Source organism: Polypterus senegalus, chromosome 9 (assembly GCF_016835505.1).
Source record: "Polypterus senegalus isolate Bchr_013 chromosome 9, ASM1683550v1, whole genome shotgun sequence".
Classification (NCBI taxonomy): domain Eukaryota; kingdom Metazoa; phylum Chordata; class Cladistia; order Polypteriformes; family Polypteridae; genus Polypterus; species Polypterus senegalus.
Window position 1 is genome coordinate 94210899 of NC_053162.1, and position 20477 is coordinate 94231375.

The 20477-nt window shown below is 38.4% G+C and overlaps 1 protein-coding gene across 1 annotated transcript; it reads right to left on the minus strand.

Moving 5' to 3' along the window:
* Positions 1-254: 254 nt before the first annotated feature.
* On the minus strand, positions 255-18695 carry LOC120534879. Its single transcript, XM_039762394.1, has 4 exons — positions 18602-18695; positions 17288-17510; positions 7361-7471; positions 255-777 (listed from the first exon to the last, which is right to left on the minus strand). The coding sequence occupies exons 1-4, from the start codon at positions 18693-18695 to the stop codon at positions 273-275; spliced, it is 933 nt and encodes a 310-aa protein (XP_039618328.1). The 3' UTR covers positions 255-272.
* Positions 18696-20477: the final 1782 nt, after the last annotated feature.

A 20477-nucleotide genomic window follows, 5' to 3' on the forward strand; every position in this document is an offset into this window, starting at 1 on the left:
TTAATCGTTTTTCCCTTTTTTACCACATCATCTATTTATGAAACTATGTTAACATAAGTTATTTTAATTATTGAACTTAGTAACCGGCTGCTTGGACATTGCTGAACATTACAAAACTGCCATGTCCCACAATACAGTGCATCTTTAATAAGACGTTTACAATAGAACAAACCAGGACATATGTGTTTGATGTATTTCAGTACTCTTTATTAACTGTGTACAAACACAGCTATAGTGTACAGTTTGTGCGCTGGTGGGGATTTGAAGATTGTTCATTTTCCACTGTGCCCCCCATTGTTTTTCACTATCATTCTCAGTACATTATGAAGTCCGGTGATTAATGTACTGCAGAAGTCTTGGGTAACTTTTGTCTCCCAAAATACCTCAATGGCACGAATGAGCTCTTCTTTTGTGCCCGGTTTTGCCTCTTTTCGGATGAAGTCTTTCATGGAGTGCCAGACAAGCTCGATAGGGTTCAAATCTGGTGACTCTGGCGGAGTCTTCACCCAGTTGATTCCCTCTGCCGCAATGCAGGATGCAGCAGCAGTGTGCTTTGGATCGTTATCCTGGAAGAAGCGATGATGCGATCCAAAATATTTTCGTATATATGGTCCTGCAGCTGCTTTGATGATGGAATTTTTGAAAAACGGTCTGTCCATAATTCCTTCAAAAATTACAATAGGCCCTGCTCCATATCTCGAAATCATTCCCCAGACATGGACCTTCAATGGATGTTTAGGCCGTGGTTTGGAAGCAAAATGTCCCTTTTTGTAATACCTGCTTTAATGCATTTCATCGTGAAGAAGATATCAAGTATTTATCTTAGTATTCTGAATGTTCATTGAGCAGGAATATCATGAAGTCAATGTGCAGCGATCGATTTCTGTGCCCCTCAGTGCATGAGGAAGTCAGTTGAAGAAGCGCATAGAGATTAACAACTGGGTCGGGGAACACTTAATATAAAGCATTTAATCTGCTACATTAATTAATGACGGGGTTTGAGAAAATCTAGTAAATTAAACATTCATTTTAAGATTTAGTTTAGTTTGCGACATTCTACTGACAAAATAAACTATTAGAATAAAGTGGAAATGTCGACTTTAATCTCAACATAATTGGCGACAATAAAGTGGAAATGTCGAGAATAAAGTCAACATGTCGACTTTAATCTCGACATTTAGATTTTTTTTTTTCTTCACTGTGTCCGTATTTTTTTTTTTCACCGTGGCCCTAATACGCTTCCGTAATGTACACTGGCTCTTACAGACTGACTGAAATCAAATGTATGCAATATTATTTGAAAACGAACAGCGTCAGATCGGGTTTGAATACGCTGATGCTGTTACAGAAGGAGTCATCTTATTCAGTGCAGCACTTTCAACGCACAGTACATGCAATATTATTTGAAAACGAACAGCGTCGGATCGGGCGCATATTCAAACCCGATCTGACGCTATTGTTTTCAAATAATATTGCATTAATCGATGATGTTTTACATATATTGTCTCTTTCATTCATCTTGCGGTTTGTAATCAGTGACCGCGTGTTTTTCCCGATCTTGCCAGTTGCACATGTTGCTGTATGGTGCTGTTTCTTTTGTACTCCAGGATATGCAGAGGACAGAATAGTACTGAGCAGTAAGTTCAGCGCTATATGCAATCAGACAGACAGACAGGCAGAGAAGGCACTAGATATATAAATAAACAGGGAAGGCATTGTATAATAGATATATAAAAAAACAGCTAAGGGGATAGATATATAGATAGGTAGGTAGGAAGGAAAGGCACTATATGATAGGCAGACAGGGAAGCTCCTATATAATAATATAATATAATATAATGTTATAATTATAATAATAAAATATAATGTTAAAATCACGTGATTGCAACTCAGCGCAGCTAAATTGCTGGCGTGTGTTAGCGTGTTCTTGAGAACAAAGCGCCATCTAGTGGTGGAACCAGGTAAATCAATAAATAGGGCATGAATGGGCGTGTTTACTGTGAAATCTTAACACGCCTTCTGTCAGAAGAGGGAGGGGGGGATCACGGCGTGCATAGGGCAACCGCACGCCATTCGCACGCCATTCACACGGCCGCGGCTATTTGACGTGGCTCCATCTGTATACAGTATGTGTATATATATGTATATGTATATATATGTATGTGTGTATATGTATATATATATAACTGTATATATATGTGTATAGATGTGTATATATATATATATATTTATATATATGTTTATATGTATATATATGTTTATATATGTGCCTGTGTGTGTATATATATATATATATGCCAGCAACACTCATGACAATGACAAAACAATTACATTGTCAATCATGTTACGTTATTATTAAAATGTTTCCTTTTCTTTTTACTTCTCCGCTGCCAATCGCAGGTATTTTGCTATATATATATTGTGAGCTGGTGGGCTGATCGCACCCCAAGAAGATACGGACGCCCCTGGGAAAACCACAGAGCCCGAAACACGGACTACCCCCGCATTGCTCATTAACCTTGCACTATAACGCACAATACAAGCCTTGCGGTACTCCGCCGACTTAAAAGTCGCGCAGCACCTGTCGGTTTTGTTATTGATTTCTTTTGCTTTCTCTCTCTCTCTCAGACTGCCTCTGCTCCTGACGCGTTTACATTCAAAGAAGAAGAAACTCATGTAACCTTTAATTGAAAGACGAAACAGCCATCTTTGTCAAGGAGCAAGTTTGAAGTGACAAATGTTTGTTTGCAGTGCTTGAATAAAATTCCTTCTTTTTTTTTTCCACGATCCCGAGTGTCTTTGTGCAAATCTGTGACCCAAGCGTGACAATATATATATATATATATAATATAAATAGATAGATATGACAACAACACTCATATCAATGACAAAACAATTACATTAACAATCATCTTACGTTATTTTTAAAATGTTTGCTTTTCTTTTTCATAACTTCTTTAACACACTACTTCTCCGCTGCGAAGCGCGGGTATTCTGCTAGTATACAGTATATAAGACAAGCAGCAAGCAGCCTACTATTTCATCCCCACACCATCATAGAACCGTCACAAAGTTTTCCCAGCTCAAGCCTTGATTATCTGGGAGTCAGGTACCTAGAGTTGTCAGTCAGTCATTTTCCAACCCGCTATATCCTAACCCAGGGTCACGGGGGTCTGCTGGAGCCAATCTCAGCCAGCACAGGGCACAAGACAGGAACAAATCCCGGGCAGGGCGCCAGCCCACTGCAGGACACACATGCACACACACACCCACACACTAGGGACAATTTAGGATCGCCAATGCACCTAACATGCATGTCCTTGGACTGTGGGAGGAAACCAGAGCACCTGGAGGAAGCCCATGCAGATATGGAGAGAACATGCAAACTGCATGCAAGGAGGACCTGGGAAGTGAACCCAGGTCTCCTTGCTACAAGGCAGCAGTGCTACCACTGCGCCATCCTGCCGCCCACCTATAGTTCTATAGGGTAATTAATATATCGTTATTTGGAACACATATATGTTCCATTTCTACAATAATTTATGTAAACACATCGTTAAAACAGAAATGATTTTCATATTTTAGTAATAAATGACAAAATGTAGACATAAACTGTATAATGTGTGCAGCCAAAAGTCCAAAGATCAAATAAACACATTCACAAAAGGTTCAAGGATGACATAACAGTTTCCGTGTGCAGCTGTAAGAATTGTTGACTTGTAATCAAGAGTCCTCTGGTTCAATCCTGACTGCCTCGTATATTTACCGTTTTGAGTAGTGAGCTGCTCTTATTGTTAATATTATACAATAAAAACATACATTTGATGTGCGTCTGTAACAGCCGGTGTAAATTTATAATACTTGTAAAAGTTAGCATTTTTTTTTCACTTTTAGTCACGATCACTATGCATATTACCCCCACAGGGATCTGATGCTGTTAGTTTTTATCTGAAACTGGGAATAACTGTAGATGTGAGTGGTGTTTTGAGACAATTGAACTGGAAATTCTCTGATCAGGATGGATGAAAGCTGACACACAAACGTTGGTGAATCTGCCTTACTGGTATCCAATTGTCATTTGATTTTTTTTTATTCAGTTTTCTGGAGTGTTCCTGCTCATGCTGAATTACTGTAGTATGCACCTTATGGTCCATGATGTCAAAGCCGCACTGACAAAAACAGAGGCATACATTAGGAATATATGATATTTGGAATTATTTAGTTTATGACTTGTATAGTACATTTTGGAAAACATTGTGGCACTGATGTAACATTATTCATATTATTCATATTCATTTGCATGCCTTCTTGCGGTTGTAATCAGTGACCTGCTTGGTTTTTTTTTTCAGATCTTGTCCAGTCTCCACATTTTGGTGCAAGGTGGTGTTTCTTTTGTATTCCAGGACAAGCAAAGGAAAGAATAGTACAGAGACATAAATTCCGCGCAATATGCAATCATCAAATTCAAATGTTAACAGTTCTCACACACCCAAGGACCGTTCTTTCTACATTTACGACATGTTTACCTGTTGCAATGTACATACTTCTCTCTTTACTTTGGTTCCTATTACATTGAAGAGGCACCTGACTCAGTTTGCTTTCCTGGGGAAAGCGGCTTTCTTGGAACAGACGCTTGTCGATGTTGCATCCTTCTTTTTTTTTTACCCATCGCCTTTTCTTGTAAGAAGCGACAACGAAGTTCCTCTGCAAGGTGAGCCATTAAAACTCTTCTTTTGTCAGTGGACCCGTGCATGCCCTGTACAGTACATGTGCGTTGATCACCACCAGGTCAAACTTGCTATAGCAAAAGCAATTGGTCACCTGCATGTTCCTGCTTGCACTGAATAAGCTCATGCAGCACCAGAGAAAAAAAGAAAGAGATCAGTTGTAAATTTATGGTTCTTGTAAAAGTTAGCTTGTTTTCAGTTTTATTCTCTCAGTCACATTCACGCTCACCCCACACCCCCCAACCCCCCAATCTGACCCTGCCTGACATAACTAACAACGTCAGCATAAATTTACACCCGATCTGATGCTGTTCATTTTCAAATAAATTTGCATTAGTGTGATGATGTTTTCTAATTCGTACTATTCACGTCATAAAATGATTTCTTCAAAATGTCACATATATTTTGTCTCTTTTTTTTTGCTCCAGTGCTGCATTGACATCAAGCTTATTTAGTGCAATCATTTTGTCATTTATTACTAAAATATGAAAAACGTTTCTGTTTTAACGATGTGTTTGCATAGATTATTGTAGAAACGGAACACACATGAAATGCATTCCAAATAACACTCTATTATTTCCCTATACAGCTGTAGGTACCTGACTCCCAGATAACCAGGGCTTAGGGTGGGAGAACTTTGTGCCCGTTCTGCGGTGGTGAGGGATGGAATAGTAGGCTGCTTGCTACTTGTCTTGATCAGCACATTTACAAGACAAAAGACGCTGACAGAGAGGTGCGAAGGGATTTAAGGTGGGCCGGGTTTACAAGTTTTTTCATAGGCTTTGGTAATTCTAGTGTTAAAAGTAGAAGCTGGTTGGAACAAAAACCTGCAGCCACAGTGGGTCCCCAGGACCAAGTTTGAAAACCCCTGATCCAAACAAACAGGACTGATGTGTCAGAGAGGGACATTTTTTGTACACTGAGTCATTCCATTTTTCTCTTAGGAAAAGAAACATGTTAATATTACATTTAAAACCCAGCAGATGAACAGGTAATAGGCACCCATTGTTGGGACTGGGGGTGAGAAGTTAAAAGGCTGTCTGAGTACCACAAATGTTTCAATGAAGGACAAGAAAATGCAAAAGAGGTTGCTGGGGGGTGGTTCTTCACCAAGAATATGCTCCCGTGTACAATGCTTTTTCCGTAAAGCAGTTTTTGACTGACAAAAACATTCCTGCCCTCAATCATCCTCCCTATTCGCCCGATTTAGCTCCCTGTGATTTTTACTTGTTCCAGAAAATAAAATCAAAAGTGACCTGAAGGGAAAACATTTTTCTTCAATGGATGAAGTGAAGACAGGAACAGAAAGCCTGTTGAAGAGCCTCAAGCAAGAAGACTTCCAGCACTGTTTCAATCAATGGAAGATATGTATGGAGCGGTGTAGAGATCGGGAGGGGGAGTATATAGAAGGTGACAATGTTTAGAATGCTGTACTTTATCAATAAATATTTTTTCTATTTACCAATCTGGCTTTTTTTGTGTCTCACCTCATACATTTCAGAAATTGCTGGATAAGTGGTTTAAAAAATGGATGGATCAGGATGATGAAGTCATGATTATGAAAACAGTAAAATTAGTAAAATTACTCACACACTATTAAGTTTGCAGTGCATCACATCTTATCACTTATTATGCAAGCAAACACTGTATTTTGCTTTTGGAAGTTAATTAAGCTTCTGTCTAAAATGGGTAACTTTCAATATTTTTAATGACTACACAACAATTGATGCACAAATTAAATGCAATATTACACAAGCAGTCATTTACAGATTTGCCAGTTGTCACATGTACAGTAGTTTAAAGGGTGTATGGGGAAGAGCCCACAAACTTTGCACAGCTGAGCAGCACAAAACATATAACAGCAACAGAAATATTTGCACATTTCACACAGTTGACACTAATGGATATAAAATAGAAGATAAAATCAAGCAACTTCAGCAACAGCCTACATTTTTTGGGCCAACTCTCCATTAGGTTATAATTGTACCTTCAATAAATACAAGTAGATTAACATTTATGTTCCAACACATCTTATAGATCTACTTACAGAATTTTATACAATCAAACATAGTAAGTTGTACCTGAAAATATGCCATATTATGAAAATAATTTGGTGTGAGAAGGTTTTTAAATATTTTTCCCTCCATCTCTCCTTTCTCTTTCACTTTCATTCAACATGTATATTTGAAGGAAAGTCCTCTGTTTTAATATTTCATGTGGCATACTCTTTCTAAGGGATCACTTGCTGGTGTTGTGTTGTGCTGTAATGGCTATGAATATTTTAAACATACACATACATGTGCATGTGCATGTGTTGCTCCGAGGTTGATTGGAGTGCTTTGGCTGATCACACATTCACTTACAAATGCAAGCTGGTTGGTCAGGTGTTTCATTCACACCTCGGAGGAGGTGGAGAACTGCACCTGTACCAAGCTGGGGATATAAAGGGAATCTTCACTGTGAGATTGAGGTCAAAAAAAGGCAGAGAAAGAAAAAAAAAGAAAGTTAAAGGGTTTTTAGAGAAGGCAGAATTGGTAGATGAACTGGTATGAAGAGGGGTAGAGGCAGGCACCCAGAAAGTGAGTCCCTTGAGTAAAGCGTTTGGCCATAATTCAAGAGGGAACTGAGCAAACCGGAAAGCAGGAGTGACTGACTGCTCCAGGAGGGCTCCTGCATATGGTCGAGGAGTGATAGCAAGAGTCAGAGAAGCAAAGCTTGGCACAGAACCCTTCTGGGAGTTGTACCTGTATAATTACAAATGTATTCTGCAAATTTACGTGAAAACAAAGCAATTTGGATGGACTCCTCTCTTTAGCTTTAGCTAGACATGCACAAACCTCTGAAAAAGTTGTGCACTGTGGGTCTGTGTAAACCATTTTTACAATGGTCTTCAATTTCTATGCACACACTTGTTAGCATCCATCTGCAGCTTGCAGTTGGAAGTGAGAAGCAAAAATTAAGTTGAAATGTCAATACTGGTCTTTAATATGATGTCTTTTAACTTACACTGAAAACTGAGCATCTTTAATAACTTTAATTTAACGTGCCAGTGAATTGAATTTCATTCACCTGACCTTATACCTAGACAATGCAGCATGGCCAGACTTATGCTTGGGATAAACTGTGCTGTAGGCCAGGGCCCTACAAGCTACAAGGACTGTACAATAAATCAAAATATATAAATACATATTTTTTACTTGTATTTCAGTGAAAATATTCCTGCCACTAGGCTGGCTGATTGAGTCCTCTTTAATCTCTTTACTTTTATCCCTGAGGTAACCAATCTACTGTTAGTCACATGGACATCACCATCCCAGAGTTTATGTGTCTCAAGTAAACATCAGCTAGTGATGAAAGTCAACTATTGTAACAGCATTTGCGACAGCCGAGTAAGTTGAATACAGGCTATCAAATTGTAAACAGTGTTCATTCGCATGATGAGGAAAGTGATTTATCATGTAAAAGTAGTGACAGTTTTTCAGAAATAGAAAGTGACAGCCTGGTAGGTTCAAGTTAGGGGCCTCATATATAAACAGTGTGTACACACATAAATATTGCGCACACCCATTTCCATGCTCACATTGTGATGTATAAAAACTAAACTTGGCATAAAGCCACGCACATTTTCACGCCAGCTCAATCCCTGGTGTACACACATTCTCTGCTCGATTTTGCAAACTGGCAGCACCCAGTGTCAAAGTGTTGGTTTTGTTCCAGTGTGGTTTCTCTTTCTTTTTTAGATCCACATCCCTGGTGCGTCTTTATCAAATACACTGAAATTAACCGCATATCGTTTAAGGCATCTGATTGTAATTAACCTGTAACAATATAATGGTCCACGGAATGGCCAAACTATTCCAAATACTATAACTGTTTTAGCATTGTTACTCTCAATGCACCACTCAGAGTATTTATCCCACCTTATCTGAGTGTGGAATCACATCTCTACAGCAGCTGATCGGAAAGAGTATTATTGGTGTACAGGATCAAGCACACGCTGCCTCAGCCATGCGCACAGTCTATTGAACTGCTCTCATATGACAAACACTTCAGAGCCTTTCATGTAGGGACCTCGGTTCAGAAACAGTTTCATCCCAAGAACTATAAATGCACTCAATCTGTCCATCAAGTGTTACTTGTAGAACGCTTTGTACTTATAAGTACAATTACCTCACTGTAAACTTGCAATACAGTTATAATATTGCACAACCTTAGCCACTTTATAAAGTGCGTATTTACATATGATCACAATATCATTTTTAAGATGAAATGCAGCAAAATATGTTTATCACATTATACAGATAAAATTTTAACATAATTTAAATAATCTATAATTAAAATATAATTAAACATGTGAGGACATGGTGTCGCAGCGCTAGCGACGAGCTGGTACCCCATTCAGGGATTGTTCCTGCCTCACGCTGTATGCCTGCTGGGACTGGCGCAACCCTGGATGGATAGATGGATAGAATAATTAAACACGTACTATGAAAATATTTCAATGTTTCTTAAAGGTTTTGAACAATCAGCATTCTAAGCTTACAGATGGCTTGACATCTATTACAGAGCTGATTCTGTGGCGATTGGGTACTGGGAGAAAGAAAAGTTAGGACAAGAATTGGGGGTTAGTACGTTTGAGAGAGACAGTACTGCAGCAATAAATTATTTCATCGAATGTCATGCACGGCGCAGCAAGCATCTAACAGGAGGCAGGAAAAATCTCTGAACGGGGCGCCAGCTCATCACTATCACTGCACCACCATGTTCCCATGTTTAATAACATGCTTTAATTCCTATCATCATGAAAATAATATCAAGTATACATCTCAGTATTTTAATTATTCAGGGAGCTGTAATGTCACGAATGTAATGGATTCTGTGTCCTATCGGAGGAAGAGAAAGCCTGTTTAAGAAGCATGTAGTGATTCACGCACATAGAGCACATAGAAGAACACATACAATACAAAGCATTTAACGTGCTACTTTAGTTGCGATGGTATTTGAGAAACTAGTAAATTAAACGATTTTAAGATTAAGTTTATGATGTTCTACTTTAATGACAAAATAAACCACATGATTAAAGTGGAAATTTTGAGATTATAGTTGACATTTCAAGCTTTTTTCCCACTGTGTGCCTATTTTATTTTTTTTTCTCAGTACCCTAATAAGCTTCCATGTCACACTCGGTGGGCTATGACTCGCCTTTTCACAGCGACTTTGATATCTGACAGCTTCTTTTTTATTTCGGGCACTGTGCGAATTTGCAAACTTGAACTTTTAAATTTCTCTGACACTCTATGACACTCGATCAGCTTCCTTTCATTGTTTATACCACAATAAATAGTAAATTTTTCCTTGCCTCCACTTGGTATTCGCTGAAATTCTTCTATTTCCCCCCATTTTTTTGCCATTGTCTTTTCAAAGAATGCTGAGCTTAAGGGCTATTTATATTGATTTGCCTATTCAAAGAGACATAATTCTGTGAGGGGTGGCAAGGGCATGCACCCGTGTTACTTTCCATGCTGACCGGGATTTATGGAGCGGAAGAATGTAATAGTTGGCGTACACACAGATTTATGCACCTGGATTTTTTTGTGTTTTTTTTTTGTCTGCATGCCATATTTTAGTGTGAATTCTACGCACAGTGTTATGCATAAGGCCCCTGGTGATAGCAAAGCATACAAATGTGACGATTTTGCTCAAGAGTGCCACTTTTAATGTGTGTCTTTGATAAGACTTTTCAGCAACTTTCAAAGCTGCCATTCATTGGATCTCCAGGCTGCAAGACTGTTGAATCAGATACAGATGATCCCTTACAGGATTTCATGAATGATGTTTTAGACATAATTCTGATTTTAGATGTAAGTCTGACTCAGCCTAACAAACATGCTCAGCAACAGAAATTACAGGGTGCACATTTAGTTTAATGTCAGTTGTCCTAAGCTGCTCACTTTCTTTACACTTGACGTATATCAAGGCATATAGTATTTATAAACCCAAACATTTAAAAGTACATATCAAAGGCTTTACCTGAAACACCTTATGTACAGCACATCAGAAGTAAAAAAATGTTCCAGGTGCTTGCATTTTGTTGACAACTTACCAATCGCTTCACACAGCAGCAAAAAATCTTTTTTAAAAGTAAATCCATACCTTGCGCCACAGATAGAGAGATTCTCTGCAGTTTATACACTCGAACAGAATGTTGTTGTTGAGCAATCACTTGTGCTTTGGAAAGGTCATTTACCAATGAAGCAATACCTTCTGTACCTTGTACAATTACTGAGCTGACAGTTTCTTCACTGAACAAAAAGTGAAGTTTAATAACAGCTGGACAAAAGTGTCTCAAGTCTGCACACTGGTGAACAACTACACCTGCTGACAATTTTTTTTAATTCTTGTTTTCTTTTTTAGAAAATAATTTTTAGAGGACAGTACTCTTGTTTTAAAATTTCATGTGGCATACTCTTTCTGCTAAAGGATCATTTGTTGTGTTGTACTGTAACGGCTATAAATATTTTAAACATACTCATACTCATGTGAATGTGCATGTGTTGCTCCAAAGTTGACTGAAGTTCTTTGGCTGATCACACATTCACTTGCAAATGCGAGCGGATCAGTGAAGTGTTTCATTCACACCGCGGTGGAGCTGGAGGACTGCACCTGCACCAAGTTGGGGCTATAAAGGAAGTCTGCACTGTGAAACTGTGGTCAAAAAAAGGAAGAGAATGAAAAAGAAAAGAAAGTCGGAAGTTAAAGGGTTTTGAGAGAAGGCAGAATTAGGAAAATAGCCGGTATGAAAAGGAATGTAGGCAGGCAGCCAAGAAGTGAGTCCCTGAAGAAAAGCGAGTGGCAACCACTCAAGAAGGGACTAGGAGTCACTCCTGCTGTGTGAACTGGGAAGCAGGAGTGACCAACTGCTCCAGGAGGGCTCCTGCATATGGCTGAGGAGTGACAGCAGGAGTCAGAGATGCGAGGCTTCGTACAGAGCCCTTCTGGGGGTATGTGATGGCAGCAGGGCCTGTGCCTTCTGGAAGGACATATCCTTGGGCTGAAGGATCCCATTCGGGGTAAATGGAGGAGACATTGATTTTTAGAATGCTACACTCGGGCTCATGTTTGTTTTTAAATGAATGGACAGACTCCTGCCATGGTTTTAACCTTGTTTTTATTAGGTTTATTTCTGTGACATTTTAACCTCAACTTTGCACATCATTTTATGGATTATCTAGTTGAAGATATCTGCACTACCCTTTGGACACTGTTTGTTACGTTTTTAAATAAAAGCACCAGGCAATTGCACCACCCCTTGCTGACAGTGTGTATCCTCATTTTCCTGGCTCCTCCTCAGGTATGCAATTGATGGGGTTAAAGTGGCACCCGGAAGCATCCAAGGAGTGTGTAGAGGCTATTTAAGTCTAGGCTACTCCTAAGCTTTCACCTTAAATACTAGTTTATCTGTGCTTTCCTTAGAACAGGAAAATGGGGCACCAAACAATGATTCAAGCCTGTCAACCTCCTTAACCCATTTTGCTGTGCCCTTTGTTACCAGATGTGTGGGTTTTCTGCAAATTGAAAAATATTATTAGTAAACAACTCCTTTTTGATTAATAACATTTAGGCAGTGTTCTTTTTTATGCTTCTTAGAAAACACATCACAGCTGCAAAAAAATCTGAAAGCATAAAAGTAAAATTTAAGTCATTTTAATTGTCAAAGTACTGTATAAGAGGAGGTGGAGGCATGGTGGATGTGACTGAATTGTACCACTCTATGCCTGTGTATATGTTTTACACAGTACACCACCAAGCACAGTAGCAGTGTGTATAGAGAGGATTGCAGAGATAGCTCAACTCATGAGTCATTGTGGAAGGCGTGGAAGTTAACAAAAGATGCTAGGTAAATGCAGAAATACAGTGGAAGTACTGTGAAGACTGAGAGAGAAAAAAGGCATGTGGAATGAATGAGAAACATTGCAGGGAATGATAAGAAGGTGTACCATAAGTATTACACATTCAAACCGAGAGCTCAGCACAGTGATCATGTTGTCCATGCACTGGCAAACACAAGAGGAATGCAGCGACTCTAATGCAAGAGCCCTCTTTGAAGCAGGCAGCAGATTTACTAGAGGGAAGCCCCAGCTAACATGGCAGAATTACAAATTGCTGCTCATATTGTCTTTTATTGCAGCATAACCACTGTAGGCCATTCAGAAGATATTTTAATGAAAGAGAATAGCATCCACAGAAAAAAGGAACAGCACTCAATAATTTGATACCAGGGCCAGCAGCACATGATGAGCTCTATGAAAATGTTTGGAGTGAACCTTACTCTTTGATCACCACTAAAAACAATGGGCATAGTGAAATGATACAATAAGAAGTACCCTTGGACAATTAACACATTTGGAGGAATGGTAAACTTCTCTGCCAAGACAATTACTAATACTCTGCTCAAATGTTTTTGTGATAACAAATTATTCAATGACAAATGCAATGGTTTAACTATAAATAGCTGATGACAAATGCATGCAAAAATATCAAGAAATACAGTATATTCAACCTTAAATGTTAGTTACACACCTCTGATGATATTAAGCCTCTTAGATACCAGATGGCTAGCTATAAATGGATGTGTGAAGTGTGTACTAAATTGCCACTTCCAAATCACAAAAAGTAGTGAGTAAAGCTAGGCTGCAATGTTACCATACCAAATGTATAGTAATCATTGCAACTTTGTCCACCTTAAATTTCCTCTGCCTATTGTGTCAAGTTAAACAGAATTAGCACTACTGCTCTGTTTTCTAGCTGGTGATGTTGCCACAGCATTGGTAAACTCAGAGTGACCTTATGTCATCTGACATAACCAGTAACAATTTTTTTCCTAATGAAGTTGTGGTTCAGGTTCAAGCCAGAGGACTTAATGAGCACATGATACAGGACATGAAAACGAAAGTTGAAGTCAGCTAAGGAGACCAAGATAAATCGTTCAGATAACACAAAACTACTTGAGGTGCTAAAGTTTCTCTGCCCATGAATCAATGCAAACTAGCCATGACTAAATTATCTATCAACCAGTAACGGCACACTGCACAGTTGACTTGAGCATTCATAGTTTTCATATTTTCTCTGAACGTTTAGCATTCGTTTGCTCAGAGGTTGATGTGCTTGCTGCTTCCTGAGCAGCTCTTCTTTTCTCCATCCTAGCAGCCCGCTTCTTTTCTTCTTCCGTCGGCATCTTTTCACGTTAAAACTAGTTAAGTCAGTGTTTGTGTTGCAATTACTTAGTGTGTTTTCCTTTTTCAATTAAGCTGCCACTTAAGTCTTCAAACTGCCTCAAGAATGATTTTAGATATGAAAAGGTAGGGGAAGTGATCGTGAAGGTGTTCGGGATGAGAACAGCACCTGTACGCATCTACCGCAGGGCCGCCCTGCTGACCGCTGCCAAGAGTTGATTCTACAATAAAATAAAATAAAAATAAAAAAAGTAATAACCTTGGGGGTCAATCATCACCCCAAAAGCGGATAGTAGATGTCACATAGTACTGTATAAGTGTACTAAATTTCATGTCAATAGTTCAAATGGTTTGTGAGCTACAGGTGGTTTAAAATCCTGAACCGACAAACGGACAGCCACGTTAGCGTATTACATAAGAAGATATTTCAATTGTTCAAAGAGGACAGCTAAAAGGAGGATTGCTAGGTAGAAGTGGCAAGACAGCAGCAAAAGAAAAAGATTTGGAATAACTGTCCATTCAGTAATGTTGCAACTTTCTTACATATGTTATTCATGAAAACAAAGCTCACAAACAAAATGCAGATGTCTTTGGAGCACATAACATGATTTGGTGGACACATACAAAGAAGCAACATATGCTGTTACAAATTCAAACTGATTTAAAGGATGCTTTCACAGTTCTCAGCTGACACCTGCTCAGCTCATGCTGAGGTAGATGAGGAAGATAGGAGCACAGTATAAAACAAGGAAAAACTGACTAAATTGTTTGGTTTTGTTGTGTTACTGATATGCACAAGAGCATACAAAACAGAAAGAACAAAGGTACACAAGAGAGGAGAAATGGAAAACAAAGTTTCAGCAACTAAATATATTGTGGATTATTCAATAACATATGGCCAGAAAAAACATTTCTGCTATGTGTTTGCTATGTATAATAACAAAATGTGTAATATGCTAATGATAATATATAATACATAGACTACTATACTGTATATCATATAAGTTTATGTATTAATATAATATTATTAACATATATTAATACATAATAGAAACATATAATACTTTAATATGTGTATACAGTGAGCCATTTGGTAATATGAGATGGCAAAAAGCATTTTGTGCCCCAGGTATTGCACCAGGCCGTGTAATAGTGGTACTGTAATGTGTACAGAATACAGTCAGAGATGGGGCCTTAGCAGGTTTAGTGTTTGCCCAGCTACCGGAAATGAGGCATCCTCTACACTTTACCATCCACCACAACTAACACACCAAATTAGTATAACAGTTTCGAAACAGTTTGCCCCTCATTAGTATAGCGGTTGAGAGTTTAATGACTTTGCCCATTCCAGTTCAAAACCATTGCGCTGTCACTGAGCACCTGAGCAATGTGAAATTCTGACTATTTTTTCAACCAATTAATGTGAGCACCAGACAGTAAAGCAGAGTTAGATGGATCCATAGTGTGCTAGATCTACTGAGGTTTGTTTAATCCCAATTTTACAAACTGATTTGTACATCTGTGTATTCTTCTAATTCTATTTTTTTGTTAAGAGCACCTATATTATGGTCAAAAGGGAAGAATCTGCATTTTTCAGGCTAGTTTGCATCACAGTTAGCAAGGTTTTGAGCTGTATTTGGGCAGGAAGTGTTTTCATCACTTTGTAGTTCCTCATGAATCTTGTTGTGTCCTGACACGATACTTCAGACTGTTCTGGCTATAGCACATGAAGGGTGGAACTGATGTTGGCTACATAACATCTTTTAATAAACATTCCTGATAAATTAATCAGCACTTTTAATAACATTGTGATATTAACCAGGGGATTTCTAAACTGAGACAGGTAAACTTGTTGACAGTAACTGATTTGTCACATTACGTGGAGAGACATTAGGAAAACTTCATACTTTATATTCCCCATGGAAGCTGACCAGCATAAAAAACCTCTGTGACATTAAACCTTGTAACTTTAAGCAAGTTTGACTGTAATGTCTATAACATAGCCTACACCCCAATACTGAATTTATAAAGCATTTTTCAGATTCTGCATGGTCAATAACAAAGAATATGCTTTATCCTCTGAACTCTCAACACTGTATTACACAGAATAGTAAAGGATCACTTCCCATGGTAGTTTTGTTTAATACTTCCTAATCACAAAGCCAGGCAGTGTCCTCTGACACTAAAGTAAGGTCTATTGTATTGTAGACATTGAATTACTAGAAACATTAGCTCATATACCCCTTCCATCATTAATGAACACAAATGGTTATCTTTCAAACACTTCTCTAGCACCTTCACATTATTAAAGCTCCACAGTATACTATAAGAATTAAAAGGTACAAACCATACTATCTTGTTTGTTTTGATTCCAGCCACACTATCCAATATTTCAAAAGTCAACCTTTTACAAAATAATATATCACTTTCAAGGTGCTATCCTTATCCCAGACCTCTACTACAATTGACTCAAGTCCTAATGCAATGTCTACAACTCTGATCTAACAAAACTCACTACACCTTCCATTACCCTTAACTCGATTCCTTCTATAACACTATAACCTTGTGTTTCAAAACTTAAACCCAACTGTAACTGTGTTTCTTGAACTCATAATATGTCCTGTAACGTTGGGAAACTATCAATAAATTTTTGAATTCCTGACCATTAGCCAACCAGCCCCTTGCATTCCAATGTAATATAAAAACACTATTAAAAATCCTCCTCAGCACCAAGCATATTCTTTTGTAAACCTTCATTTATAATCATACAGGTCAACTCTTTAATATCCAAATATTCTTCTGCTGCTGATAGCATAATCATAATTTTTTTCCATCTTACTTTTAGCTTGAGTAATAGAATTATTCACATTTGCCATAAATGTAGTTCATTCAGTTAATCCACCATCAACAAAGTCTTTGTAATATAGTTAATTATATGACATTCTGACTCTATCCTTTCTTTATTTTTATCAATAGACCCCCTTAACAATATATTTTTCTAAACATGCCTCTGTATATGACACCCCCCTTCCCACTCAAACACACTGAACCTCTAGTCCCTTCTTAAATAATGAACGGCCTGCTTAAGGTGAGCTAAATTATCCTTCATAATTCATTCATTTAGTCTTAACATCTTCTACACCATTACCTAATCATATTCCCTCCCAACATCAGCTAGAGAGCTTCCTGCTCCTACAAGCATAAAGCAATGTGTCCAAACTTTTGGCATTTAGAACAACAAAGAAAGGGGCAGCACAAACATACAAATAAATCAAATAATCTGAACTAACACGATTTGGTAACTGCTTGTCATTAATCTTAACTAACTGTAATGCACTATCAGTTTTAACTCCTTTATGAAAACCCTTTAAACATTTGGCTTCCACAGCATTTCCTTCCACTAAATTATTTTTAATCTGATCCATGGTCACATCTAAAGGCACATTTGTTATAATCTCCCATAGCCATTGATTTTCTGTACATCTCTTTGGCATCACTCTTCTACCTCTTATAGTTTTTAATCCAAGAGCTTTCACACATTTCTTACTATCTTTACAAAACAACAACAGATCTCCATTTTTAAAGCTCTGATCCCCTTAATATCTCATAATGCTTCCTTCAAATTTTCAGCTAGTTTAATTAGATTAATACCAGGAATTGGGTGTTCTTCAGAACTTAGTATTACTTAATATTCTTCCTTCCTCTTTTTATGTAATTCCTGTCCATGTTCCTTATCAGCAGATGACAAACTACTACAAGTCTTCAAATCTAACTCACAACTCTTCCAACCCAGTCTAATTCCAAATGACCATCTCCTGTCCACTTCCATCTTTCCTTTCAATTCCCTGTCACCTCCACTCCAGTCACATCTCAGTGCTGCCAACCTCAACCTCTGAGCTTTCCACTGTTTTTTTTTACCTAAACAGCCAGAGCAAGGTTTCATGCTAGGTGATGTCAGGGTGGCCCCAACATGGTGGCTCAGACATTTGGGGCTCCACCCACAAGGAACAGGGGAAATAAGTAAACTTAAGGATATAGTACATAATTAATCAATAATAAACAAAATTAACAGAAATACCATTAAAATATGAAAAACTAGCTGTGTAAACCCATGCTGTAAAAAGCTCCTAGAGACTATTGGAATCGTCAGAAAAAAAATTGAAATGCAGAGTCGATGGTTTCATTTTGTGGACATGCTCACCCCCCTTTTCTATCAGTGGCTAAGCAAGTTTCTCTCTTGTTTGTCTTTCCTGGGCAGTTTCACTTTGGCAAAAGAGTCACTTTCTTTCAACTTCATGCTGTAGCCTTGACCTTCTTTCTTCTTCCGACTTGTTAACTTGGGACCATATTGCTGGCTCTTTGAGCTTCATGCTGTAGCCTCACACTTCTGGACTGTACAGACACAAACACTTCCACGTGTAGACATTTATATATAAGATAATACTAGAAAAACAACAAAAATTACAATATAACATCTAACACATAATATAGCTTGTCTCTCTCTATTAGTTCTGTCTCTTCTGCTCACCATACTGGGTTTTTCAGCATAGCCGAGACACAGGCGATAGCAGTCAAACTTCTTTGGCTCTTCTCACTGCCACAATCCTTTCCCTACTGAGTCCTTCTCCCTCATCACCCTACCTTCTTTCAGTGTACATAGAATAACTGTCAGAGCAATTGGTTGCTCCTGCTCCTCACAAAGCCCAACAGGAGCAACCCCATCATGAGGCACCATTCCTCTCATTCTACACAGGATATACCAAATGCCTTACTTCCTTTCCTCTGAACTGGTTCGAATCCAATCCCGACATTCTTTCTCTTTTCATCTCCATCTCAGTTTTACATCCTACTTTCTTTCTTGACTTCTTTCCTTTCTCTTTTGTCCTTCCCCTTTTGTTCTCTACTAAAGCCCTTTTACTCCTCGTGAGTGCATCACACAATCTGTGGAAATGTGCAATTAGCCACTTCCCTCATTAAGTTCTCTGCATCCTCCTGCATATTGACACTCACAGCCTCTGAGCTGCTCCAATATTGTGGATTATGTGAAAGCAGAACACCTGTGGGTGGCCACAAACCCCTGATGTCCTTCACCACAGTGTTTCCTTACATTCTGGCCCAACAACTGCCACAACTCCTTCTCCTGCAGGTTAGACTTAGATACACATCTTCCAGGTGGCCAAAATATTCCCCCCAGATTCCTCTAACTTCCACAATAAGCATTTGAGATGGCCACCTAGATGAACTCACTAAGTAAGAGATCAGCAGGACTGTGTGCTCCCACAGGGACATGTTATGGCATGGGGCACCTTCCTAGAGAGCTGAGTAACAGCAGGGAAGGAAAAATACTGGCACATTGACAATAAAAAGGATAAAAAGATTAAGGTCATTAGGAAAAGTGTTTTCTTTTAAGAAAAGTAACTGGCAGGATAAAGACAGACAGAATCAAGATTTAATTTCCCTATTTGAACATATTGCTTGCAGTATGCTTTTTAAGGTCTGGAGCCACTGAGATTTTATCACAATGGTTGCAGTGTTTCTGCACATTGTGGAGTAGAGATTTGCATGTACGTATTTGGGGCACGTATGTATTGGGATTTTCTATAAAAATAGCCTGGAAATATGGAAAGTGGTCATCTTTTTTGACTAACATTGGACACCATCTTTATGATCTTTTTTTTCCAGCCACCATTGTTAACATTTTCTTCTTTTTTTCCCCATTATGCTCATTGTTGGTGTGAATGTTTGTTATTTTATGTATGCTCCTTGTCATTTCTGAATTCTTTGATTTATAGACTATAACTTGCATGTTTTTTGGATATGAATGGAAGGGTGACCTGACCGTGATGTGAATTGGAGTCTCTGGAGCTGTGAGGTAGCAGTGATTATTAAAGCCCCACAGTACAATTACATGGAGAGATGGGATGTTGGTTCTGTATTTTTTTTTTCCTTTTACACATTTGTAGCTTTAATGGTATACCATTTTTATGTGCATATGTTTTTATATTACAGGCTTTATTTTTCACATACTGTAAGGAAATGTGATCTTCAAAGTATTTTCTGCTTGGTTCTGCACAGACAGATGAACTATACCAGTGGGTATAGCTGATATCTAGTTAAGTCAGACTCCAGAAGCACTCACCTCAAAGAAAATAAGTAATTTCTAGTCAAAGCCATTGTGGGAGTGAGAGAAAACCAGAATAAAGTTTTAGATGGGGGCCCAAACAGAGCAGCTCCATTGACAGAAAGAGTGTGCCTGACCAAATAAAGTACACTTTTCACTAATGTGAGTGACAATGGCAGTCACTGCAACAGTGGTGGTTTGGAATAGCCACCACAGCAACAGGGAAGAATGTTCCATTTGCATAAACAGTTTTCTTTTACTTTGGATTTTCATTTCAAATTGCACACAAGTGGTTTTCAGGCCATCTGAGTCTCACACTGTTAAGAGGGATTAAAGACATGAAAGTTAACTGTGCCTTAAAAAAATCTTTAATTTTTTCTTTTGCAGTATTTGACA

Bases quoted from the DNA above. Each gene is read 5' to 3' on its own strand.
- LOC120534879 (XM_039762394.1), bottom strand. From the start codon at position 18,695: ATGGTGCCTCATGATGGGGTTGCTCCTGTTGGGCTTTGTGAGGAGCAG. The intron at 17,511-18,601 runs GTAGGGTGATGA...TGTTTTGTAAAG, and splicing joins TCTATGTACACTGAAAGAAG to ATAGTAAGAAATGTGTGAAA. The intron at 778-7,360 runs GTTTGCTCAGTT...GCATTAAAGCAG, and splicing joins TCAGTCACTCCTGCTTTCCG to GTATTACAAAAAGGGACATT.